The sequence below is a fragment of the Suncus etruscus genome, chromosome 1 (assembly GCF_024139225.1).
Source record: "Suncus etruscus isolate mSunEtr1 chromosome 1, mSunEtr1.pri.cur, whole genome shotgun sequence".
Classification (NCBI taxonomy): Eukaryota; Metazoa; Chordata; class Mammalia; order Eulipotyphla; family Soricidae; genus Suncus; species Suncus etruscus.
In genome coordinates, this window is record NC_064848.1 from 140,534,707 (window position 1) to 140,559,309 (window position 24,603).

Consider the following 24,603-nt stretch of genomic DNA (forward strand, 5'->3'; position numbering starts at 1 on the left):
TCAATTGATTTTTTATTTCTCCTCTTCTAATGAATTGTCAGCTATTTATATTGATGCCTTCATGAAAGAGGAAAAAAAAACTAAAAAGAGAAATCTGAATAGTATACAAACATGGGTAAATAAAAATAATAATGATCAGATACGATTTTTAGAGAAAAGGGTACTGCATTCATACAACAATGACAGAAGTCCATAAAAGATCAGACTAAAATAGCTTCTGGAAAATTAATTTTGTTAGGCTCAAAAAGTAGAAGAGAGATTGGAGAGATGCTTGAATGAACTAAAGCACAAGCTTTGCCTATAGGAAACCTGAGTTTGACTTCTGCCATCGCAGGGTTTCCTGAGCAGTCAGGTGTGTCCCTCTCCCTGGACAGCACAAACTATATATAGCACCAAAACAAAACCAAAAAAGTAGAATAGTTATAAATAAACAAGAATTTAAAATAGATCCTGGAGGCTAAATATTGAATAATAAGTGATTGTTCATCTATTGAGAAGGAAAAGTATAAAATTAAAAACTAACAAAATTTATCGAAACTGTAAAATAGTAATCTTAGCTTCTTAATACATTGAACTTAGAAAACAAAATGAGAAGCCTCACTCTGAATGTACTTTATACATTGCAGGATTTCCTATGTCATTTCTACATAAAAAAATATCTTGGAGCTGGAGAATTAGCATGGAGGTAGGGCATTTACCTTTCATGCAGAAGGATGGTGGTTTGAATCCCGGCATCCCACATGGTCCCTGAGCCTGCCAGGAGCGATTTCTGAGCATATAGAGCCAGGAGTGACTCCTAAGTGCTGCTGGGAGTGACTCAAAAAAAATCTATCATCTATCTATCTATCTATCTATCATCTATCTATCTATCTATCTATCTATCTATCTATCTATCTATCTATCTATCTATCTATCTATCTATCATCTATCTATCATCTATCATTTATCTATCTATCTATCTATCTATCTATCTATCTATCTATCTATCTAATCTCCTATCAAAAGATTCTGGTATAAAATAAAGTAACATTCAAAGGAATAGCTTTTTGAAATTCTAGTGTAAAAAATACCAGCCTAGAATTTTATTCCTCACCAAAACACCAGAAAAAAAGATGATGGAATTACTATTTTCAGTCATAGAGGGTTTGTTAGTAGAACGCATCTGCCTGCAAGAAAATCAGAGAACACTGGCTTAAACAAAGAGGAAGTGTTTTCTTTCATATAACAAGAAACCCAGAGGTAGGTAATCTGATGTGGGGCTCAAGAAAAGTCATTATAGCTTTCATATGTGTGTGTGTTTTATATATGTTTCCATACATACATATATATGTGTTCCCATATATGTGTGTACTGTATATATACATATATATTTTTTGTTTTTGTTTTTGAGTCACAACTGGTGGCACTCAGGGATTACTCCTGGCCTGTGCTCAGAAATCGATCCTGGCAGGCTTGGGGGACATATGGGATGTCAGGATTTGAACCACTGTCTGTCCTAGGTTGGCTGTGTACAAGGCAAATGCCCTACCGCTGTGCTATCTCTTCAGCCCCAGCTTCCATTTTATTTTGTAGGGAAAAGCTTGGCAGCACTCAGGTCCACACAATGCTGAGGACTGAACATGGGCCTCAGACTTAGTCCTCATGCAGTTCAATGCACTCACTCTTTTTTTTCTTTTTAATTTAAACACCATGGCTACAGGGTTGTTCATACTACAGGTTTTCCCCACACACATAAAGTTGTTCATGGTTGACTTACAGTTATACATTGTATTGCCTATAGTCCTGATGGAGAAAAGGCAAGGAAACAGAAACATGCCCAGAAGGGTCACTACTTAGATTTTAGTGAGTACAGCTAGGAAACATCTCTTTTGGAGAGTGTGGAAAAGCAAATATTGAGCTCTCTCAGATTTTCTATTTAGGGGAAGGGGCTTACGAATGACTTATATCATACATTCAATTCCGAATTTCAAAGGAATTGATCTGGGCTGGAGAGATGGCACAGAAGATAAGGCATTGCAAATGTCTGGCCTGGGTTTGATCTCCTGTATCCCATATGGTTCTTCCAAGCACCTCTGGGAGTACAGAGCCAGGAATAGGAATAACCCCTGGGCATCACTGGATGTGATGCAAAAATCAAAGTGAATAAATAAATCTAAAAGGAATAAATCTTTATGCACCCTTTGATAGGAAATTACCATACCTTATACAAGAGCAAAAGGAATTAAAGGAAAAGGAAAATACAGGCGCTGTATATATAAAAAGAGGGTGGGATGTAGAAAATCAATGAAGACCATCCCAAAATGATACCTGCTTGATAAATCTATGAGCATTCAGATCACATTGGAATATAAAGAATAGGAAAAAAGAATCTTCTTCATCAAAATGAAGTTTCAAAGTGAAAACAAATCCAGATGTTTGAGCTTGGGGTGGTAAAAGACTTGTTAGGTAAATAGCACCTGATGTAAATTATTAAGGATAGGAACAAAATAAGAAAGAAAAGGGTAAGAACAAGAAACATGATTTCACTTTTCTTAGCTCTACTTTGAGCAGCATTTCTCTTATAACGCAAAATCTGTGAGAACAGATAGAAAACTGGGGTAAGGTCATCTTTAAGAAAAGGAATGATTAAAAAGAATAGAGTTCACAACAGGGTAAAGCAAGTGCAAAGGTCCAAAGCAGGAAAGAACTTAGTATTCCAGAAACAGATGGAGTGGCTGAGAATGCCATAAATTGAAGTGAAATGAGGCTGGAGAAATATTTGGAGTCTGACTCTTTAGTACCTTATTACTGTACAAATGAAAGAATTGTTTTATTTGTTAAATAAGATACATATCTGAGATACTTAGCTAGAGCTTAGTCTGCTTTGTAAAAAATAGCACTCTGGTTTATATCAGAGGTTCCCAACTCTTTGGGCCTACTACTTCCTCTTCAGGAACAAAATTATTCTTGTGCTGCCCCAGAAATCTACCTTCTTTAAAAATAACAAAGTAGATACCTCTCTTCCAACTTCTGCCCAAGGCTAACCTATTACTAACCGCTTGAATCCTTCCATCACCCCAGGCTCCCACTTGAAAAGTTCTGGTCTAGATACACCTTTTCTTTTCTTTTTCCTTTTCTCTTTTTTTGGTTTTGGGGCCACACCCAGCAATGCTCAGGGGTTGTTACTCCTGACTTTACACTTAGAAGTCACTCCTGGGCCCTCCCTGGTTGCCGGCCCAGATGGCCAGAAGTGGGTTCAGGTGGACTCTAAGCGGTCCTCAGGCTTCCCCCTCCCTCCGTACTCCAGGGGGGAGGTGCATGGGGAGGAGGGCCAGCAGATACCTTGCTTCTGGTTTCCTCTCTGATTCTGGAGGCCAGCTCTTTCCAGGTATGAGGTTTGGGAAGGCCCCATGCCGGAGGCCTTCTCCCTCGCCTGGGGAGTGCTGGGAGTCTTGGCAGGACCCCAGCCGTCCCCCTCTTTCTCCCCTGGATTCCATACCTTCCCTGGGCACCGGTCCAGGTGGACTCTATAGAGGTCATCAGGCTTTCCCAATACCTCTTCCTACACTAATGAGAATGTGCTTTGGGAGGAAAGCAGGCTTTTGCAGCACTGGTTTATGTTGGGACAGTCACTGGAAATTTTTTCCCTTGGTCTCCATTTCCAAAACCACGGGGGCTAGTGCCCCCATGCGTACAATACATATTGATAGTATTATATGCATATAGTTTATATATGCATAATATCCATCTTGTATTGTGACCTTAATACTGCCCTACAAAGCTCATTTCTAATCATTTACTGCCTCAGTCCCAACCATTATTTCCCCCCATGAAGCTCACCACATAGAGTTATGAGTGCAGTTAGAGCAACAACTACATTGAAAACTATCGTAACAATGTAAATGAATGAGGGAAATAGAAAGCCTGTCTCGAGTACAGGTGTGGATGGGTTGGGGAGGAGGGATATCTGGGAAATTGGTGGTGGTAATCTTGCACTGGTGAAGGGGGGTGTTCTTTATATGACTGTAATCATACAACTACAGTCATATTTGTAATCATGCTGTTTAAATAAAGATAAAAGAAAAGTGGGGGGAAAAAAAGAAGTCACTCCTGGGGGAGTGGTAGCACAGCCGGAGAGAGTCTGCCTTGCGTGCAGCTGACCCAGGACCGACCTAGATTCGATCCTGGCATTCCATATGGTCCCCTGAGCCAGGAGTAACCCCTGAGCGACGCCTGGTATAGCCCAAAAACCAAAACAAAATTAAAAAAATCACTCTTGGCAGGTTTGGGGGCTGGGGACCATATGGTATGCCAGGGATCAAACCCGGCTCATTCCTGAATCAGCCATGTACAAGGCAAACACTCTACGGCTGTGCCATCACTTCTAAGTACACTTTTTTCAAGTGATTAATTTTTACCATGTGCCTGTAAATTATGTAGGCACTGTGTGATTAAAGAATTTTCTATGGCAGAATTGAGCATCTGGTTAGAACTACTTGGAAAATTTTCCACCTAAACTTTTTGCACTTGTATGCTTGAAATTCTAGAACCATTTATGGCTCTTTTGGTACATTAGAGGAAAACTTAAATTACTGATATTTTGCTTTCCCTAATTTTTGCATCACTTTTTTTTTCCTTAGCACCATAGTTACAAAATTGTTCATGACTGAGTTTTAGTCACACAGTGTACACCATCCTTCACCAGTGCACATTTACCACCACCAAATCCCTTCATAGTTGGTTTTCAGACATACAGTGAATCAGGGATAACCCCACCACTATTGTTGACCTCTTTCCACCAATGATCCCAGAGTAGCATCCTGTTTTTTGGCCAGAGTGAACAGTTCCAGCTATCATTGTCATAGTATTCTCTTCTCTACCCAAACTGCACTATTTGTGGCAAGCTTCCTACCACGGACTGGTCCTTCTAGCCCTCATTTCTGTTGTTTCTAATAATAATACCATATTACTATTTTATCTCCTTATATCCCACAAATGAATGACATTATTCTATGTCTTGCCCCCTCCCTCTGACTTATTTCACTCAGCATAAAAATCTATATATCCAAATGTAAGCAAATTTCATGGATTCATTTTTTCTAATAGCTGAATATCATGTTTTGTAGATGTACCACCATATCTTTAGCCATCATCTGTTCTCGTACACTTGGGTTATTTCCAGATTCTAACTGTATAGGTCTGCAATGAACATAAGAATATGGAGGGCTTTTTATCACTTTCTTATGTACTTGACCTTCTCTTCCCTATCCCAACCCCTATAACCCCCATTTCAGGGGTGTTTCTGCTCAATAGTCAGGTTTGAGACACCCCCCCCCCCCCGTTTTACCTCTAGAATGTCCATTGCCTTTCTTGGTTAAGCATCCTTGTCAGGTTACTTGATATCTTGGCCTTAGCTTGTGTGTAAGAACAAAATTGTATTTTAAGGAAAGAATTCTCTCTGCTTATAGAGAAGAGCTAGATTGAATTTTTAATTTTAGGCTGTTTTTGTTGGGTAGTTCAAGATTTCATAAGAATGAACAATATTTGCAGACTGACTATTCAATAAATTCATGTTACTGTTACCTCCATCTTTTTTTTTTAATCTTATTGCTAATTCACTAGTTTGTGCTGTCCTTATCATCTGTTTGGCTTCTTTTTCTAGATTTCCTCTTCCTGTCTCCCCCTCAAACCTGTCTCCTACACTCTAATCAGTTATATAGCTGTTCGTTGTGACTAATTAAGTGCTGCAGCTCCTGATCCTTTCACATTTATTCATTGGGTATATTTTGGTCATCTACCAGGTACCAGATTATTAATAATAAAAGCACTGAGCATTCAACTATAAAAACGACTTTGTCTTCATGGAGCTTGTAGTTAGGTATAGAGATGGGGGAAAAGTAGATTGGTAGCCTTACCTTTTGATTTCTGCTGACAAGAATATTACTAAAATATAACAAACCTGATGGATTTTCTCTCTTTTAAGGCTTTTGTATCACTTTGTCCTCAGGATTAAAAGTGTAAATTTACTTGGGCTCACAAATTTCTTTATGGTAAATTAGTTAATTCTCCACTTTGCCACCATGTTTTGTTTTATGATCACTAAATACTGAGTCTTTGTAAAAAGCTTGCTTGACTTTGGGTCTTTGCCCAGACCTGAATCACTCTTTCTCCCATCTCCAACTTGGAACTGGCTTGTGCTTGTATTTCAAATCTTGTGTTTCAGATCTAAACTTCTCAAGTCCAGGTTAGGAGTGAAAACTTTTGGTTCAGACTTTAATTCTAACATGGTCTATGTATTCTTCTGACAGTATAATTTTGACTGCTCTTCAAAACCTGTTTAAAGCTCATTTGAAAAACACAGATTTTAGTCAAGATTTCTTTCTTTTTTTTTTTTGGTTTTTGGTTTTTGGTTTCTGGGCCACACCTAGTGGTGCTCAGGAGTTACTCCTGGCTGTCTGCTCAGAAATAGCTCCTGGCAGGCACGGGGGACCATATGGGACACCGGGATTCGAACCAACCACCTTTGGTGCTGTATCGGCTGCTTGCAAGGCAAACGCTGCTGTGCTATCTCTCCAGGCCCTTCTAAAAAAAAACCCAAAAAACAAAAAAACAAAACAAAAAAAACTCACTGGACATCAGAAAACCTCTTGTCAAAACAGTTATATTTTGCTCTTATAGAGTTACTTTTACTTGATTTTTAAACGACCATTAAAATTTAATTTTATCATATTGGGTTTTTACTTGTCTTTTAAGCCATGGAAAGTCTTTCTTAGGATAAGGCTGGTACTATTTAAATATCCACATTATTAAGTATTCTGAGAAAACACCAATTTTCTTCTATTCTGTGAATGCTTTCTAGATTATCTAAACATTCTATTTATTAACTATTCTTCTAAAGCTTTTTCACTACAGTTAATTACTGTTATTTGAGATGGACTTAATATATAATTGCTATTTGTCTATGATTCAGTAATGTGGGTTATTTGATTAAAAATGTATTTATTATGTGAGTTTCAAATTGGATTATTTGAAATCATAGAATGAATTTAAATGATGGAGTTATCAGTTAGAGATAGAATATGAAAATACTACTATTTGCGGGTCAGAGCAATAGTATAGCAAGTAGAGCATTTGCCTTGTATGTGGCTGACCTGGTTTCGATCCCATCATCTCATATGGTATTGTCCCATCCTGTCATGTCTCTCCCCACCCTAATTACCCCCCACTCCCCGTGCCTGCCAGGACTGACTCCTGAGAGCTGAGCCAGGAGTACCTTGAATACCACAGGAGATAGGGGGAGGGGATGGTGGAGGGAGAGATGGAGGGGGGAGAGAGAAAACGAACATCACTATTTGTTAAAAAAAAATTGGGGGTCAGAGCCTTTTTAAGTTTTTTGGCTTTTAGGGGCCGAGCAATAGCACAGTGGTAGGGCTTTTGCCTTGCACACTGCTGACCCAGGACAGACCTTGGTTTCATCCCCAGCGTTTCATATGTTCCCCCAAGCCAGGAGCAATTTCTGAGCTTATAGCCAGAAATAACCTGAGTGTCACCAGGTGTGGTCCCCCCCCCCCCAATTTTTTTTTGGCTTTTGGGCCACACCTGGTAGTGCTCAGGGGTTACTCCTGGCTCTGCACTCAGAAATCACTCCTGGCAGGCTCAGGGAACATATGGGATGCCAGGGATTGAACCGGGATTCATCCAGGTAGGCCATATGCAAGGCAAATGCCCTACTGTTGTACTATCAATCTGAAACTAGTTGTTCTTTAAAATTATCAAAAAATCTTAGACCAACATTTCAAGATCTTAATTCTATTTTTTTTAACTGGGTATAACAGTGTTCCCCTCACTAAGATATTAAAATTCAGTAGATTGACAACTTCTTAGAAGAGATTTTATTAGTGTTGGGTCTCACATATGTAAATATATCAAAGTTCAACACCAACAATTTGGATTTATTACTGAATAACTTCTGACAATATGTATGTGAACAAAGGAGGGGGCAAATGTAGCATATTTTCTATATATAAACTTTTTTTAAACATAGTTGAAATTTATATTTTAAAGATGTCGCACATACCAGGCCTGTCTGGCTTGCTATAGATTCAGATCATTATTTTCTTTTATCTGTATTGTTCAAGGTAACAGACTGTCAGATCTTCATTTGCCAGATGCTAAACCCAGCATTAATTATGCAGAGCTCTTAGAATTTTAATCCACTCTTATAATAATTATGTGTTTCCTTGTTTGTTCCTTAAATTCTGTCTGCTGTATTTCCCACACCCTTCCTTATCTGTTTCATTTTGTCCTAACTCTAGAGGTAGATTGATATGATTGAAAGAATAATTAGTTGAGGTCAGAATACTTGATCTCTTTATTCATGGTTTTCACTTATCGCATTGCAACTTTGGCAAAATTGTGTAAGTTCTCTGGACCTGATTATTTCTCAGAAAGTGAGGGATTGAACTACTTGACATAAGACCACATCTGGCAATTTTATCCTTCTATTACCAGAGACTTTGAAATGAATGTTTGAGGCTCTTCTAAGTCTAAAAAATCTGATTTTAATAATCATTTTTATGAAAACCTAAAATGCAAAATATTACTGATTTTCATTTTAGCACTAGGAATCTGCTTATTGTCTTTTTATTCTTTAACTAGTATGGTAGGTTTTTATGATTTTTACCTTTTTTTTTTTTTTTTAGATTTTACTGCTTTAGACTTACTACAGTAAATTATTCAGCATTAGAAAAGATTTTATCATTTCATCATAAGCATAGATTAGTTACTGAGTTAGGAACTGTTACTGCTTATTTTCAAGTTGACTTTTACTGCTTTTCAGTTAGCATCACATTTGGTGTGCCATTATTTCCATAAAATATCTCAAACCTTCTGCTCCTACGATCAAAACCAGAGCCTCAAATAGATTCTACATATGGCTCTATCATTGAGTTGTCCTTAGCCTGGGTTATGTATACATTTTTCTCTCAACATTATTGATAATAGTAACTTCCATATTGCCCCTGTCATAACAGGGTGCTTTGCTACATAAAATCTTTTCAAATTTTTTATATTTTTAATATAAAATGTGTTCTTAATGGTAAATGTGATTAAAAAATTCACCTATAAAAGCAAACAGTAAGAGTACTAATGATTAGTAACCAAGTAATATTGGTTACTACTATCAAATATTTCTAAAACTTTAGTTTTATACACATAAATAGAATAAATAATACTTATTACTGTTTTTATTTAGCTTTTGGAGAAAGCCTTTCTAAACATGACAAAACCTGAAAGTCTTAATAAATGACAACCTAGAAACTACAACCATAATCAATATTCTACTAATAACACAGTGGTAGGGCATTTGCCTTGGGCGCAGCCAACCCGGGACAGACCTGGGTTTGATTCCCAGCATCCAATATGGTCCCCCTAGCCTGCCAGGAGATATTTCTGAGCTCATAGCCAGGAGTAACCCCGGAGAGCCGCAGGGTGTGGCCCAAAAACAAACAAAAGAGAAGAATTTATTAGATCATTGTCTAATATTATTCAGAGGAAAAAATTCAATTTTCCAGTTAATTTACTTTCATATAAAGATACTTTTAGCTTCATTGATAATTCTTTAAATATATATTAAGGGCTAGAGATGTGGCTAGAACATCTGGAGATGTGGTAGAGCACATGTCTTACATGTGTGAAGCCCTGAAATTAATATGTGGTACCTCAAAAAGGAAAAGCAACATTTAAAAAACCACTAAGGTTAAAAGTATTATACATTTTGACTAACAGTATTTCTTCCAGTGATTTATCCCACTCACATATTTGTCCTTATGTATAAATAAAAATTATATAGTGATATTTAATATGATTTTTGTTTGTAAGAGTAAAAAATATAGAAACAGCTTTAATTGTGTTACAGTAGGTAAATTATGCGAATCTAGTCAATAAGATGAATTCTTTATAGCCAGATACAAATTAATTAGATAATAATAAAAGTCAATGAAGACTACACTGTAGAGTGCCAAAAACTAGCTGTAGAATTGTTTGCTTTTATTAAATCACCATGAATTACCAAGTTACAAAGATATTTATGATTCAGGTTTACATCTTATCAACACTAATTCCTTCACCAGTGTCCACTACCCTTCACCATGTCCCCAGTTTCCTTCTTGCCCCTCTGACTGGCATTTTTTCTCTCCCTCAATGTCCTTATGTTCCCTTCCTAGACTTATTCCTCAACCCCCACCCAAGTGGCAAGCTTCCTACTAAGACCAGTTCTTCTGTAGTTGTAGTTTGACAGAAATTGAAATGAGCAGTAGGACCCCAGGTTTAGGCAAAACAGTACGAGATCTAAATTGGAGTTATTGCTAGAACTTACTAGGATCTCATACCACTGTCAACAAGTCCGGGACTTAGAAGATAACATTGTGACTGACACTTTTATTCACCTACCCAATAGCTTTTCGCCTTTTCTAATTATTAACCAAATCATGTTTATTGAATTGTGACTAAATAGTTAACCTGTCATTATTATTTGCCAAATTATTTCACTTGCCTTGTCTCTCCTGGACACAGTTTTTGGCCAATGAGACAAAAGGAAAATCTGGAGAAAAATCTGCCAGGGCCAGAGTGCAGGTAGAGAGTTTGCCTTACCAGTTCATTCCCCAGCACCACATATGCCCTACCCCTAGCACTACCTGAAGTGATCCCTGAGTAAACACAGGAGAAAACTCTGAGCACTGCGAGATGTACCTCAAAACAAAAAAGGAAAAAGAATGAGAAAGAAGAAGACAAGAAGATTCATTTCTCTCTGTTTTGGATACGTTTTTTTTGGGGGGGGGGTGGGAGTTGGGGGGTGCATACCCGGCAGCAGTGTTCAAGGGTTACTCCTGGTTCTGCACTCAGAGATCAAACCTGCATCCATCCTGGGTCAGCTGTGTACAGGGCAGATGCCCTACCACTGTGCTACCACTCCAGCCCTGGATACTTTTTTTTTTCCCAAAAAATTTTTTAAAAACCTTGGATACTTAGTACTGGTATTGGTAGATTTCAAAAATAGATAAAATTGGGGCTGGAGAGATAGCACAGTGGTAGGGCATTTGCCTTGCAAGCGGCGGGCCCAGGACTGAAGGTGGTTCAAATTCTGGCATCCCATATGGTTCCCCAATGCCTGCCAGGAGCAATTTCTGAGCACAGAGCCAGGAGCAACCCCTGAGCACCGCTGGGTGTGGCCAAAAAATGATGAAACCAAGAAATGTCTAGGACTGTTAACCTAGCACATTTGATTTGGTTGAAATACTGAAACTGTCAGCTTGCAAAATTGTGTCATATGAACAACTGGATCTACTGTGAAGTCATGTTTTATGTAACTTCAAGAGGAAAATACCTGGGAGAGATAGCACAGTGTTTGGGCATTTGACTTGCATGTGGCCAACCCAGAACAGACCCAGATTTGATCCCCGGCATCCCATTCTGGCATTCCAGGAGTGATTACTGAGCGTAGAGCCAGGAATAACTCCTTAGGCCATTGGGTGTGGCAAAACAAAAAAACATTAAATTAATAATAATAAAATAAAAGAAGAAGAGGAAGTGGAGGAGGAGGGGGGAGGAAGAGGGGGGAGGAGGAAGAAGAGGAAGAAATATACTGATGAAAAGTAGAAAGCTTTTTTTAGTTTAATTTTGTATTTCTGTGACAGTGCTCAAAAAAATGTACCTGTCTTAACTAATAATAAACATGTGCATTGATTATGAAACCAATATAGAATTGAGATTAGCTCATGAATTAAAGTAGTGATCTCTTCATTGAGAGACAGAGCTGAATTAAAAATATTTGTTGCTGGGCCGGAGAGTTTGCCTTGCACATAGAAGGATGGTGGTTCAAATCCTGACATCCCACATAGTCCCCAGAGCCTGCCAGGAGTGATTTCTGAGCGTAGAGCCAGGAGTATCCCCTGAGCACTGCTGGTGTGACCCAAAACACCAAAAAAAAGAAAGAAGAGAAAAGAAAAATATTTTTGCCTTTTAATCTCCTTGTGTGGTTTTTTTAAACTTTACTAATTTGATAGTCTTTATCCATCTGCCTTTTGGAAAACCAAAGGAGAAAAGAAAATGTCATGCAGAGTTTCAGGTAAAATATTTATTTAGTTACTGTATTTAGCTGTCTTATCTCAAGTTTTAAACATGTGTGCCTAAGAAATAGTACAAAGGTTAAGGTGCTTGTTATTAATATGCAGCTGCTGACACACCTCTGGTTCAAATTCTGGCACCACATATGGTCCCCTGACCACTGCCAGGCTTGGCTCCCAAGAAGTTGCAAATCTTTCCTCTTTATCCTTTTGTTACAATTATAAATCAATCAATTGAAAAGATAGCCTTTGTTCATTTATGGAAGAAAACACAGGAAATTATATTAATAGTTACGACATATTAGAATACAAATTTCTTATCTTTGACCTTCAAATCTTTTAATTTGATGTTACTGGTTTTGTTTAACCATTTTTATTTTCATAAAACTATTATAAAGTTACAATATGCCTAAGACAAAATTCAAGCAGTATGTTATGAATTGAAAAGTATATCTGCCACAGAAGCAAATTCTTTTCTTTTCTTTTTTTTTTTTGGTTTTTGATCCACACCTGGCAGTGCTCAGGGCTTACCCCTGGCTTTGTGCTCAGCAGTTAGTCTTCAAAAGGTTAAGGGATCATATAGGGTGCCAGAGATTGAATCTGGGTCCAGGCAAATGCCTTACCTGTTGGACTATCTCTCTGGCCATTGCAGAGTAATAAACTCTTAGCACAGGCTGCTAAATACCTTCCTGTAGATCAAACTCTTGAAAATGTAATGGGAAGTAACTGAACTTCCAAAATGCAGCATGCAGGGCTATAGACATGTGAACCCAGCTTTGATCCTAGCCACACTGTTAAAACACCTTGAGTGTAAGAGTGAGCTGTCTCCTTCCTAAATTGTCTTGAGTTCATTCTTTTTCTTGAGTATAGAAACTGACATCATTGGCCCATATCTAGAACCAGAATCCAAAAATCAGCATTATGGTAAGCAAGAAGCCCTTCTGGAATAAGAGTAGATGAAAATAGATGTGGACTGGCCATCTAGTTTCATTCTTTTCTTTTTTTCCCTCTGAGGATGCTACTTTCTACTTCCCCTAAAGGGCTGAATGGGCACTGGCAGTTGAAAGGAAGGAGGTATAGTTAATGGAAGTTACTAACTGGTTTTTCTTACCAAGGCTTCACTGTCCCCAACTATCTTATTTTCCTTAAACTCACTAGTGCTTATGCTAGTCAAGTCCTGGTCTCTGGTGTCCCCAATATGTCTTCCCAAAAAGAATAGCTGGTTCACTGGGGTTGGGGGGATCCACTACTGCACAGTATGACTAGATAATTCAAGCCTGCAACTTAAAAGAGGGCTATAAATTGACAACATATGGATCTAAAGCATTTTAATACAGTAGGTGAACCAAGAATTTATAACAAGCATGATCAGTATAGTTAAAGATATAAGGAACATACTGGTAAGGTGAAAATCTGAAAATTATAAAAAACAAAATTAAGTAGAAATTGTAGGAAATATACTTAAAATGAGATTCTAAGTAGAATATGAGTAGAATATTACCTGAAGATTAAAATGTATACTGTCCAAAAAGAAAAAGGAAAAAAGAAAAAATATACAAAAAGAAAACCTTAAAGAATGAGAATGGTATTAATGCCAATGCCGACTTCCTTTATTTATTTGTTTGGGGTTCACACCTTGCTTAATGGCCAGTCCTGGGTCGGTCTGTGTTCAAGGGCCACTGCTGGTGGTACTCGGGACAAATATATATATCTAGGATTTGAACGAGTCTCACCCAGGTAGCTACATGTGAAGCATACACCTTAACCTGTATACTATCTTTCAGGCCTAATGCCAGCTTCTCAATAGGACTTTCAGAAAGAATGAAAATTTTTTTTCTTAAAAGAGAGTAACAAATTTAGGAAATAAATGGAAGAAATGGTGGAAATAAATATCAGAAAAAATGAAAGGCCTCAGATTGATCAAAAGCCTATAGTATATTAAGCAGGAGATTAAGAGGAAGCATATGCTTAAGGATATGAAAATAAAATTAGGAATATGAAAGACACAAAGACAAATTTCAAAGATTTCAGTTAGAACAATTAACTTGCAAGGGAACTAGAAGCTAGCTATCAGCCGCTCAACAGCTATGATGAATGGAAGAGAATCACAGAGATTAGAAAGTAAACCAAAAATGTATATCTCCTCCAAACTTTCAGTTGTAGGAGTGAAATAAAATATTCTTAGGTATATTTATCTCAACAATTTTGCCAAATAAAGACCTAGATTGAAGCCCATTTGGAAGCCAGGCAAGTGAAAAATAAATCTTAGAGATGTAAGAAAAATATCAAAAGTGATGACAAATTATCTTGAGAAAATTTGCTGTTTCATGAAGAAAAATAGTAGGACTAGAAATGAAAACATGAGGAGAAAGGGGAATGGAGCAGACTAACCATCCAGATACCAGGGTTGGACTGCGGGGAAGAAAATATTCCATATTCTGAAGACTTTTGACTCCAAATAGGCTTAATATCTAATGGAACTTTATTTTTTTAAGAGGTTTCTTTTTTACTCCCCCCCCCAACCCCATTGTTATGGCACTCACTGTCCTTAATCAATTTTTTCCCCTAGATTTTTCAGGTATTTTGCTTTTAGCCTACTCTGGTCCTTGGTGGTGCTCAGATATCAGCCTCCCACCATTTTTTTTTGTTTGTTTGTTTGTATGTTTTTTTTGCATACTCAGGTATCTCCTGACTCAGCATTCAATAATTGGGGACCATAGAATTTCAGGGGACTATATGGGATGTTAGGGATTGGTACTGCTCAGGGGACCCTATGGAATGTTAGGAATTAAGCCCAGGTTGGTCATGTGCAGGACAAGTGCCCTACCTGCTGATCTCTCTCCAACCCCAATCTTCCACCTTTGAACCTCACCTTGGTCTGTAAACTGTAAAGTTTCTTTTCTCCTTATTGGAATTGCCCCTCCAGTAATTTCTTCACAGTCATAGATAAGAAATTTTTTACTGGACCTAAATTGCTGTTAGATTTTCTCTCCTTTTTAAGATTGCTAGTTTTCAGTTTTTCGGGCCACACCCATTTGATGCTCAGGGGTTACTCCTGGCTAAGCGCTCAGAAATTGCCCCTGGCTTGGGGGGACCATATGGGACGCTGGGGGATAGAACCCGGTCCTTCCTTGGCTAGCGCTTGCAAGGCAGACACCTTACCTCTAGCGCCATCTCGCCAGCCCCTTAAGATTGCTAGTTTAACTGAAAATAAAAATCTAGTCAAATCTAGTCTTTTATTATTATTATTATTATTATTAATTTTAACACTGTTTTGTTCTAATATTGCTACTGGTTAAAGGCCTCATTAGTTTGAAATTTATTCCTCTTTTGGTAATAACTTCTTTTCTCTCTAGAAGCTCTTGGAATTTTTTTTAACTGCCAGTGTATTGAAGTTTCACATGGAGAAGGCTATATGATATCCATGCATCTCTCTGCTCTGTTGTCCTTAAATTTCTGTGTGCCAAACTGTGTGTGTGTGGGGTGTGTGTGTGTGTGTGTGTGTGTGTGTGTGTGTGTGTGTGTTTGTGTGTGTGTGTGTCTATCTTTTGAAAATAAAGCATGGTTAGTAGCCAATATTTTTTCCTTTTCTTGTGGGTTTTTGTTTTGTTTTGTTTCGGTTTTTTCTTGGTTTGGGGGCCACACCCGGTGACGCTCAGGGGTTACTCCTGGCTATGCACTCAGAAATTGCTCTTGGCTTACAAGATCATATGAGATGCCGGGAATAGTACCAAGGTCCGTCCTGTGTCAGCCACATGAAAGGCAAACCCTGTTCTATCACTCCAGCCCCTCTTGTGTTTTGTTATTGTTTGGGGTTTTTTTGGGGGGGGCACACCCAGTGATGCTCGGGTTACTCCTGGCTATGTGCTCAGAAATCACTCCTGTCTTGGGGGACCATAAAGGACACCAGGGGATCAAACCGTCCTAGGTTAGCTCATGCAGCAAATGCCCTACCACTTGTGCCACCGTTCTGGCCCCTCTTTTGTTATTTTTAACCAGTGGTGTGCTTGGAACCAAACTGAGGCCCTCACTGCCCAAGGAAAACGCTCAGGGGTTACTCCTGGCTCTATGCTCAGAAATCGCTCCTGGCAGGCTCGGGAGACCATATGGGATGCCGGGATTCAAACCTTCTGCATGCAAGGCAATGGCTTACCTCCATGCTATCTCTCTAGCCCCTCAAGGCAAGTCTTAATCAAGTGATCTATCCCTGGGTCTCAATCCCAGCTCAGTCACACCTTGTTTCACCAGGATGCTCACTGTTTTCTTCTTCTGAAATTATCTTTGTTTTCTTTCTTCCTCATTATTTCACTGAACCTTCTGGTATACTTTATAAATTGTTTTTTTTACTTCATTAACTTTATCCTCTAACTCAGTTTTTTCTGTCATAATCTCAGTGTAGTTTTTCTATATGTTCTGCTACTCTTGTTAGTTTTTTTCTTTTTATTGTCAGTTTTATCTTAAGGCCACTGACTTTTGATCACATTGCCCTCTTGTTTTTATTCTGTCTTGATTTGTCAAATACTTTTTTCATATTCTTCGTTTTTTTTTTATAGAAGCTTATCCTTTTATACACGTAGTTTCTCTTAACATCAAATCCTTGGGCAATGGATTTTACTCTGGTAGAGCACTTGCTTGGTATATGTGAGGGCCTAGGTTTAATTCCTAGCATCACCAATAATGTGATAATGAATTTCCAGGTTTTCCCATGTTCGTTTCCTTTTTGTGATTAATCTTTGCTTGTTCTTCTGTTTTCATCTAGGTATTTCTCTTGATTTTTTCTGATGTGCATTGTGATTCCCTTATAAGCATTAAAATTTGTGAATATATGAGAAAATGGAAACCATTGACAGTGTTTTTTTTCCTATTGTATAGGCCTGTTTTTCTCGTGGGTCCCTCAAAATATTGACCAAGATTATTTTATCTGTGCTTAGCCAATGCTGTCCACCATGCTTTCTTCTTTAATGCTTAGAGAGATGGTGCAGGGGGCTACTCCCAGGATTATTGAATCAAAGAGGATCAGAACAGAACTGACTTATCTCTTTGCCCATCTTCCCCTGAAGTTGTTGATGAAGATTTGGGGTTATTTAGAGCTCTGCTTGTCCCTATTCGAAACTTTCCACACAAGTCCTTTTCTCTGTATATTCTTGCTTTTTGTTTTGAAGACCTTCCTTGGAGGTCTTCCATCTTTATTTCCAGTGAGTTGGGCTCTCTGTCTCTTGACTATGACATCTTTGTTCATATAAAACCAGCTATCATCCACAATAACTAGGACTTTATCACTTGATGACAAACTTTCTTCTTTTGTTGTGCCATTTTTTTTTCTTTGCTGTGTTATCTTTTCTGCCATTTTAATGAGATAATAAAGGTAATATTGGGCCGGAGAGATAGCACAGCAGTAGGGTGTTTTCCTCCAAGTGGCCAACCCAGGATGAATGCTGGTTCGAATTCTGGCATCCCATGCCTGCCAGGAGCGATTTTTCTTTCTTATTTTCTTTCTTTTTGGGCCACATCCCATGACTCTCGGAGGTTACTCCTGGCTCTGCATTCAGAAATCACTCCTGACTTGGGGGACCATATGGGACGCCAGGTAATCAACCATGGTTTGTTCAAGGTCAGCTGTCAAATGCAAGTCAAACGCCCTACTGCTATGCCACGCTCTGGCCCCCAGGAGCACAGAGCCAGGAGTAACCCCTGAGTGCCACTGGGTGTGGGCCAAAAAACAAAAAAAAAAAAAAGAAAGGTAATGTTGTTTGTCTCTAGTGTGCTATCTGAAAACAAAATCTAGTGAGAAGCTTCAAGAATTTTGTTAATACTGAAAACTCAAGAATCTAAAATTAGCCTGCTAAATCAAAGTATGGTATTAAAGTAGCTTTATGAAGCCATTTGTCCTATATTAATACAATGTTTATGTACTCCTAAGGTAACTAAGATGTAGCCTGCTAGTACTAAATCATATCTTTATCCTATGGTCCTAAACTATGGCCCATGGACCAGATACTGTATTTATTCCCATTTTGTTTCTTCACTTCAAAATAAGATATATGTAGTATGCATAAGAATTTATTCATAGTTTTTGTTTTTTCTATAGTCTGGCCCTCCAACAGTCTGAGGGACAGTAAACAGCCCCCTGTTTAAGAAGTTTGAGGACCACTGCTATGCATTTATTATTAGCATTTTAAGTTTTTAAAAAGTGTATAAAATCTTCATTTAAAATATTTTCTGCTGTTTACAAAAGTATAAGAAAATTTTGTGTGTATTATAAAAATGAAAATTTTATATTTTCTAGAAGAAATCTAGGCTACTTTTGGAGGTAGAAATAGACAATCTTGTTTTGGGGGGGCAGAACAATAGCTCAGTAGATAGGGCATTTGCCTGGCTGACCTGGGTTCAATCCCCAGCATTCCATATGGTACCCCAAGACCACCAGGATTTCTGAGCACAGAGCCAGGAGTAACCCCTGAACACCATTGGGTGTAATGACCCATAAACCAAAGTAAAATCTTGTTTTTATTAAAATGTATTTGAATTGGTATTGGGGGTTTTTTTTTTTTGGTTTTTGGTTTTTGGTTTTTGGGCCACACGCAGCGGTGCTCAGGGGTGACTCCTGGCTGTCTGCTCAGAAATAGCTCCTGGTAGGCACGGTGCACCATATGGGACACCAGGATTCGAACCAACCACCTTTGGTCCTGGATTGGCTGCTTGCAAGGCAAACGCCATTGTGCTATCTCTCCGGGCCCTGAATTGGTATTGTTAATGAAATGGAATGAAATAGAAATTAAGCTTCTGGGCCGGAGAGATAGCACACCGGTAGGGTGTTTGCCTTGCATGCAGATGGATGGTGGTTTGAATCCTGGCATCCCATATGGTCCCCCAAGCCTGCCAGGGATGATTTCTGAGCGAAGAGCCAGGAGTAACACCTGAGCGCTACTGGGTGTGACCCAAAAACCAAAAAAAGAAATAAAGAAATTAAGCTTTTTTGTTTTTTGGCCACACCTCGTGACGCTCAGGGGTTACTCCTGGCTCTGCTCTCAGAAGTTACTCCTGGCTTGGGGGACCATATGAAGACAACAGAGGATCTAACCTCTGTTTGTCCTAGTTTAGCGCGTGCAAGACAAACACCCTACTGCTACTCCACTGCTTTGGCCCCAGAAATTAAGCTTCTTAAGTGCAATTTGTAAATCTTCAGTAAAAACAAAAAAACCATTAACAGTAAATGTACCTTGTTGCATTATTACATTTAATATACATTAAATGTACATTAAGTATACATATAGTATAAGTTTAAATTAACTACTGATTAGCAACTAACTCTCTAGGAGTAAGTTTTTATTTTTAATTATTAGAGAAAAATAAAAATAAATTTTATTTATAAAGTAATATATCTAGTTGTAGTTTTGTCACTATCATGCCAAAAAATAGTTTAAAATGTTTCTTAGGGGCTGGAGCAGTGGTACAGTGGTAGGGCGTTTGCTTTGCACGGAACTGACCCAGGATGGAACTCCATTCAATCCCCGGCGTCCCATGTGGTCCCCCAAGCCAGGAGCGATTTCTGAGCACATAGCCAGGAGTAGTAATCCCTGAACATCAACAGGTATGCCCCCCCCCAAGAAAAAGCATTTCTTAATATCAGTAGGCCCATGTTTAAAAATTGGAACTCCCATTTTACTTAAATAAGAATACCCCAAATATTAATGTGAGATTTTGGAGAATATATAAATTACATAAAGCTTTTATTAATAAAAGTTCCCAATATTTATACCCAGTTATGTATTTTTCTGTATCTGGGTTTGTATATTTTTCTATATAATTATACAAATAAATTATGATTATATAGTAAATAAAATAGAAAATAAAAATGCCCTAATTTTCCTCATAAGCTTATAGCTTGGCACATGTTCTTTTATAGTATTTTCTGTACACAGGCAAACATGTTTGGATAAAAAAACTTTGTAGATTATAATAATTATATTTAAAATTGTCTGTAATATTGTCATTTAATAGAAATTTTTCCTTTGAGAAATTTCTGTGTGAATATTTTACCTCATTTTTATTTATTGGTTTCTGGGCTACACCCAATGACTCTCAGGAGTTACTCCTGGCTATGCACTAAGAAATCACTCCTGGCTTGGGGGACCATATGGGACGCAAGGGGATCGAACCATGGTTTGTCCTAGGTTAGCTCGTGCAAGGCAAAAGCCCTACGCAGTGCCACCGCTCCGCTCTCTCCCATTTTTATTGAGGTACCATGATTTACAGTATTATTTCATTGTCCTACCATCACATCTGCCACCAGAGTATTTAACTTGCAATCCATTTAACTTTTGAGCATATAATTATTGGTCATGTATAAATGACTTACATTTAAACAATGACATTTTTGGTTCATGACAATTAAATTGTGAAACATGCAGTCATTTATAACTTATTTCCAAATAGCAGTTACAAGGAAAATTGCATTTTCAGCAAAGTTCTGCTTCATAGTGTTCTGCAGTGTTCTGTATCAGTGTTCTGCTGAGTTTTGGATATTTAATCACCCATTTAAACAACAGTTTTCAAAAATATTTTGTAATGTTTTGAGAAAGGTGGGCACAAGACATCTGACAATCTTGGGCCTTTCACCCTTGCAAAGCCTGTCCTCCACCACTAAGCTACATCCCCGGCCCCACATTCAGTGTCTTAAAACAAAAATAGTACCTGGAGAGATAGTACAGAGGGTAAAGTGCTTACCTTGCACTTGGCTGGCCTGGGTTCAATCCCTGTCACCCTTTATGATCCCCAGTCCTGTCAAGAGTGATTCTAGAGCACATAGAACCAGGAAATAAGCCTTGAGCACCTCATGATGTGGCAAAAATAAACAAATAAGTAAAGCATTATTCTGGAGAATTTAGACCATTCAGGAAAACAAAATGGCGTATTTTACTCCTGGATATATAACTCTTTATATTAAATAATACATTTCCAGATCATGAACAGACCTTTTTTTCTTTTTTTTGGTTGGTTGATTTTTTGTAAGTTTATTTTTGGGTCACATTCAGCAGTGCTCAAGGGTTACTCCTGATTTTGCACTCAGGAATTACTCAAACGGTGATTGGGCTGGGGTCCATATGTGAAGCAAGTACCTTACCCGCTGTGTTCCAGCCCCTGAACAGATCTTTTAAATAACTCTGACTTTATAATAAACTTGTGTTTCATATTCTGGAAGCATTTCATTTTTCTAGGTCAAGACTGAGTATCCTCTCTTACTAAAGAATTGACCCAGATAATAAATTGATTAAAGAAGACTTTGTCCATTCCCTCAACAAATATTATCTTATTTTATGTCACTTTCTTTTTCCCAGCTGGACCCCATCATAATCATATTCATTTATTTTCTCAACAAGTGAATGGTTGGATAACTTCTGTGCCTGGTGTTTTTTGAGGGCACTAGGAATTGAAGAGTGAACCAAAGGGCTTCTGCTTTACCTGTAGAACTTATATTCAGCAGGGAAGATGATTTGTTGTCTGCCATTGACATTGTGTATTATTGCTAAGGAGTATACACAATGAACCCAAGAACAGAGGAAGAATGTTATTTATCTTTTTTTTTTTTTTTTGGTTTTTAGGCCACACCCATTAATGCTCAGGGGTTACTCCTGGCTATGCGCTTGGGGGACCATATGGGATGCCGGGGAATCGAGCCTCGGTCTGTCCTAGGATAGCACAGGCAAGGCAGGCACCTTACCTCTAGCACCACCACCCAGCCCCGTTACTTATCTTTTAAGGGTTAGTACTGCTCTGTTGTCCCAACACCAGAACTGTTTGTATATTTTTTCCTTCAATTTTCAGTTCCAATGACAGGATTCACACAGAGAGCAACTATTGATCCCGAACTGAATGAAATACATGTCTTATCTGGACTTAGCAAAGACAAAGAAAAGAGGGAAGAGAATGTTAGAAATTCATTCTGGATTTATGACATTGTAAGAAACAGTTGGTAAGTAGCTCTTGTCTTTCTCCAATCCTAAATAGCATTTATTTGAGACTTACTATTGGTAATTTTGATATGGTGCATAAATGTCAGTATGAGGGGCCAGCGTGATAAAACAAGTGGAAAAGGTACTTGCCTTGCACGAAACTGACCTGAGATCTAATCTATACTTGGCATCATGTGTGCTCCATCAAACACTGCCAGTAGTGATCCCTGAGCATAGTACCAGCAGTAAGCTCTGAATACCTAAGGGTATGCCCCCCCCACGGTCGGTATGGAGGGAGAAAAAGGGAAGAGATTCATTTCCAGTCTTTGTGTTATAGTGATGTTTGGGGAATGGATTTTACCTCTTGAGTTGTTTGATTAATATATTGATTCCTTGACTTGGAATCAAAAGAATTGTATTTTGTTACCCAGTAGAAATAGTGACATTTTAATGTGCCCATGTCTTTTTATTGTCTAGTGGTTTGACTGGACAAGCGTGAGGAGCATTGTCATTTAGTGTTTTATACCACAGAGAGAAACTGTCACCCAGCATAATATAGACAAGACACTGCACGTTATTTTGGAAAACAGTGGTATAGGAAATCCATTTTTGATATTCTAGGACCATTCCAAAAGTGAATATATTCCATGGAACAGTAGGACTTTCTCACATCATTCAGTAATGGAGGAGGACTTGGAAATTATGGAATTTATTTTCTAAATTAGATATTTATAAGTGAAGTAAAAAGCAAGCTACACCTTTTTTTGTTGTGTGTGTGTGATTGTAGATAGATAAATGGAGTCACCTATTTCTGCCTTTTATTTGAGCCTTCATATAAACAGTTTTGTTTTACAATATGATAGATTGTTCTTGAATGACATTTATGATGGCTATTAAAAGAATGTCAGAACTCAATTGTAAAAAATAATCAGTTATTTATGAGTCATCAGACCTTTAAATGCCAATGTGAACAAATTTATAGATTTTGTTGGCAATTAGGTATGGAATGTATTTGCTTGCTACAGTTGTATTCATCTTTTGTGTACTGCTAATTTTTAAATATAGAGTGCATTAAAAAACAGTATCTTGCAGGTCTTGTGTCTATAAGAATGATCAAGCTGCAAAGGATAATCCAAGTAAAAGTCTTCAGGAGGAAGAACCATGTCCAAGATTCGCCCATCAGCTTGTATATGATGAGTTACACAAGGTATCTCAACTACATTGTCCCATGAACTTTGCCTAACTTGCCATCTGAATGCCTCCCCAAACATGGGTTCTTAATGAGTTGTAAGTAGATAAATAAAAGGTAGAATTGCAGGCATGCATTTGAATACACAACAGACATACTTCCTAAAGATCTTTACAAAAATAATTATTTCTTCATAGTCCATAATTCTGGCACTTTTCCGCTTGTAAAATTGGTCAATAGGGCTGGAGAGATAGTACAAAAGATAAAGTACTTGCTTGCCTGAGGCTGTGTTGGCTGTAACATTGGTTCACATATCTGAAACTACATATGAATGCTACAAGGGGGTGGGTGTCTCCTGAGCACCATTGGACATGGCCCTAACCACCACATGCCCAATCCCAATGTCCAGTGTTTGCATTTTAGCTGTACAGATTAGTTATATGTTTTGTTGTTTCTACAATATGAACCTCCAAGTTAATGGAGTTTTTAGCATATGGATGCTTTGGCACTTAGTATCTGAAGGTATTTTTAACCTCAAAATTTTAGATTTTCTCATGTAAGAAGTTATTTTGTTGTTATTATTTTCCCATGTTTTCACTCACCCTACATTTTGAAGTTATATGTTAATTGTTTAGATGATTTATTTAATTCTGTTTTTTTTTCTGTTAAGGTCATAGATGATTACTTTCTATTTATTTATTTATTTATTTATATTTATTATTTTCTATTTTGAGAGACCTTTATGTAAAAGATACCATGAAAATAAACTAAGGCTCTTTCTTTTAAAGTCTCCCAAATAAAGGGTAAATGAATTTATTATTATAAGATAGAAATAACATCTGTGGATTAGATAACACTGGTCATACATGTTTTCAAGATTTTGGGAAATGTTTTACTGTAGTGTTAAGTACACTTAACACTAAAGATCTCAAAACTATAATGTAGTGAAAATTATTGCATTCTTTTTTGGAGAGAGCCATACTGAGCAATGCTCAGGGCTTACTCCTAGCTCTGCACTCATGAATTGTCCTGGTAGTACTTAGGGATAAGTTATTCCAGAAATTATTTGTCGTTTAATATTTGACATTAAAACTAAAACAAATTAAGTTTTAAAAGTATCTAGTTACTATTCACTTACAGTGTTCAACATGTATCCTTTAAAAGGATGATTTCTTTTTAGGGCCAGTATTTGATTAGTTTGGTAATCCCTATAATTCATTGCCATAAGCAAACTGCTACTTAGCTTACTATCATTGCTTTTGTTCATATGCTCTATAGTGAGTGGATCTGCAGTTACACAATTCATCTTAATATAAAGTGTCATTTCATGCTGGAGAGATCAGGGGGGTAAAGCAATTGC

The 24,603-nt window shown here is 37.8% G+C and overlaps 1 protein-coding gene across 5 annotated transcripts in view; it reads left to right on the plus strand.

Annotated features, from left to right (window-relative positions):
* The window catches only part of MKLN1 (muskelin 1), a 393,778-nt gene that overhangs the window by 350,113 nt on the left and 19,062 nt on the right, over positions 1 to 24,603 (plus strand). For all 5 annotated transcript variants that reach the window (XM_049774456.1, XM_049774465.1, XM_049774473.1 and 2 more), the window contains 2 exons: positions 21,927 to 22,074; positions 23,147 to 23,261. In XM_049774456.1, the coding sequence (XP_049630413.1) occupies positions 21,927 to 22,074; positions 23,147 to 23,261 (263 nt within the window). The remainder of the gene's footprint in view (positions 1 to 21,926; positions 22,075 to 23,146; positions 23,262 to 24,603) is intronic.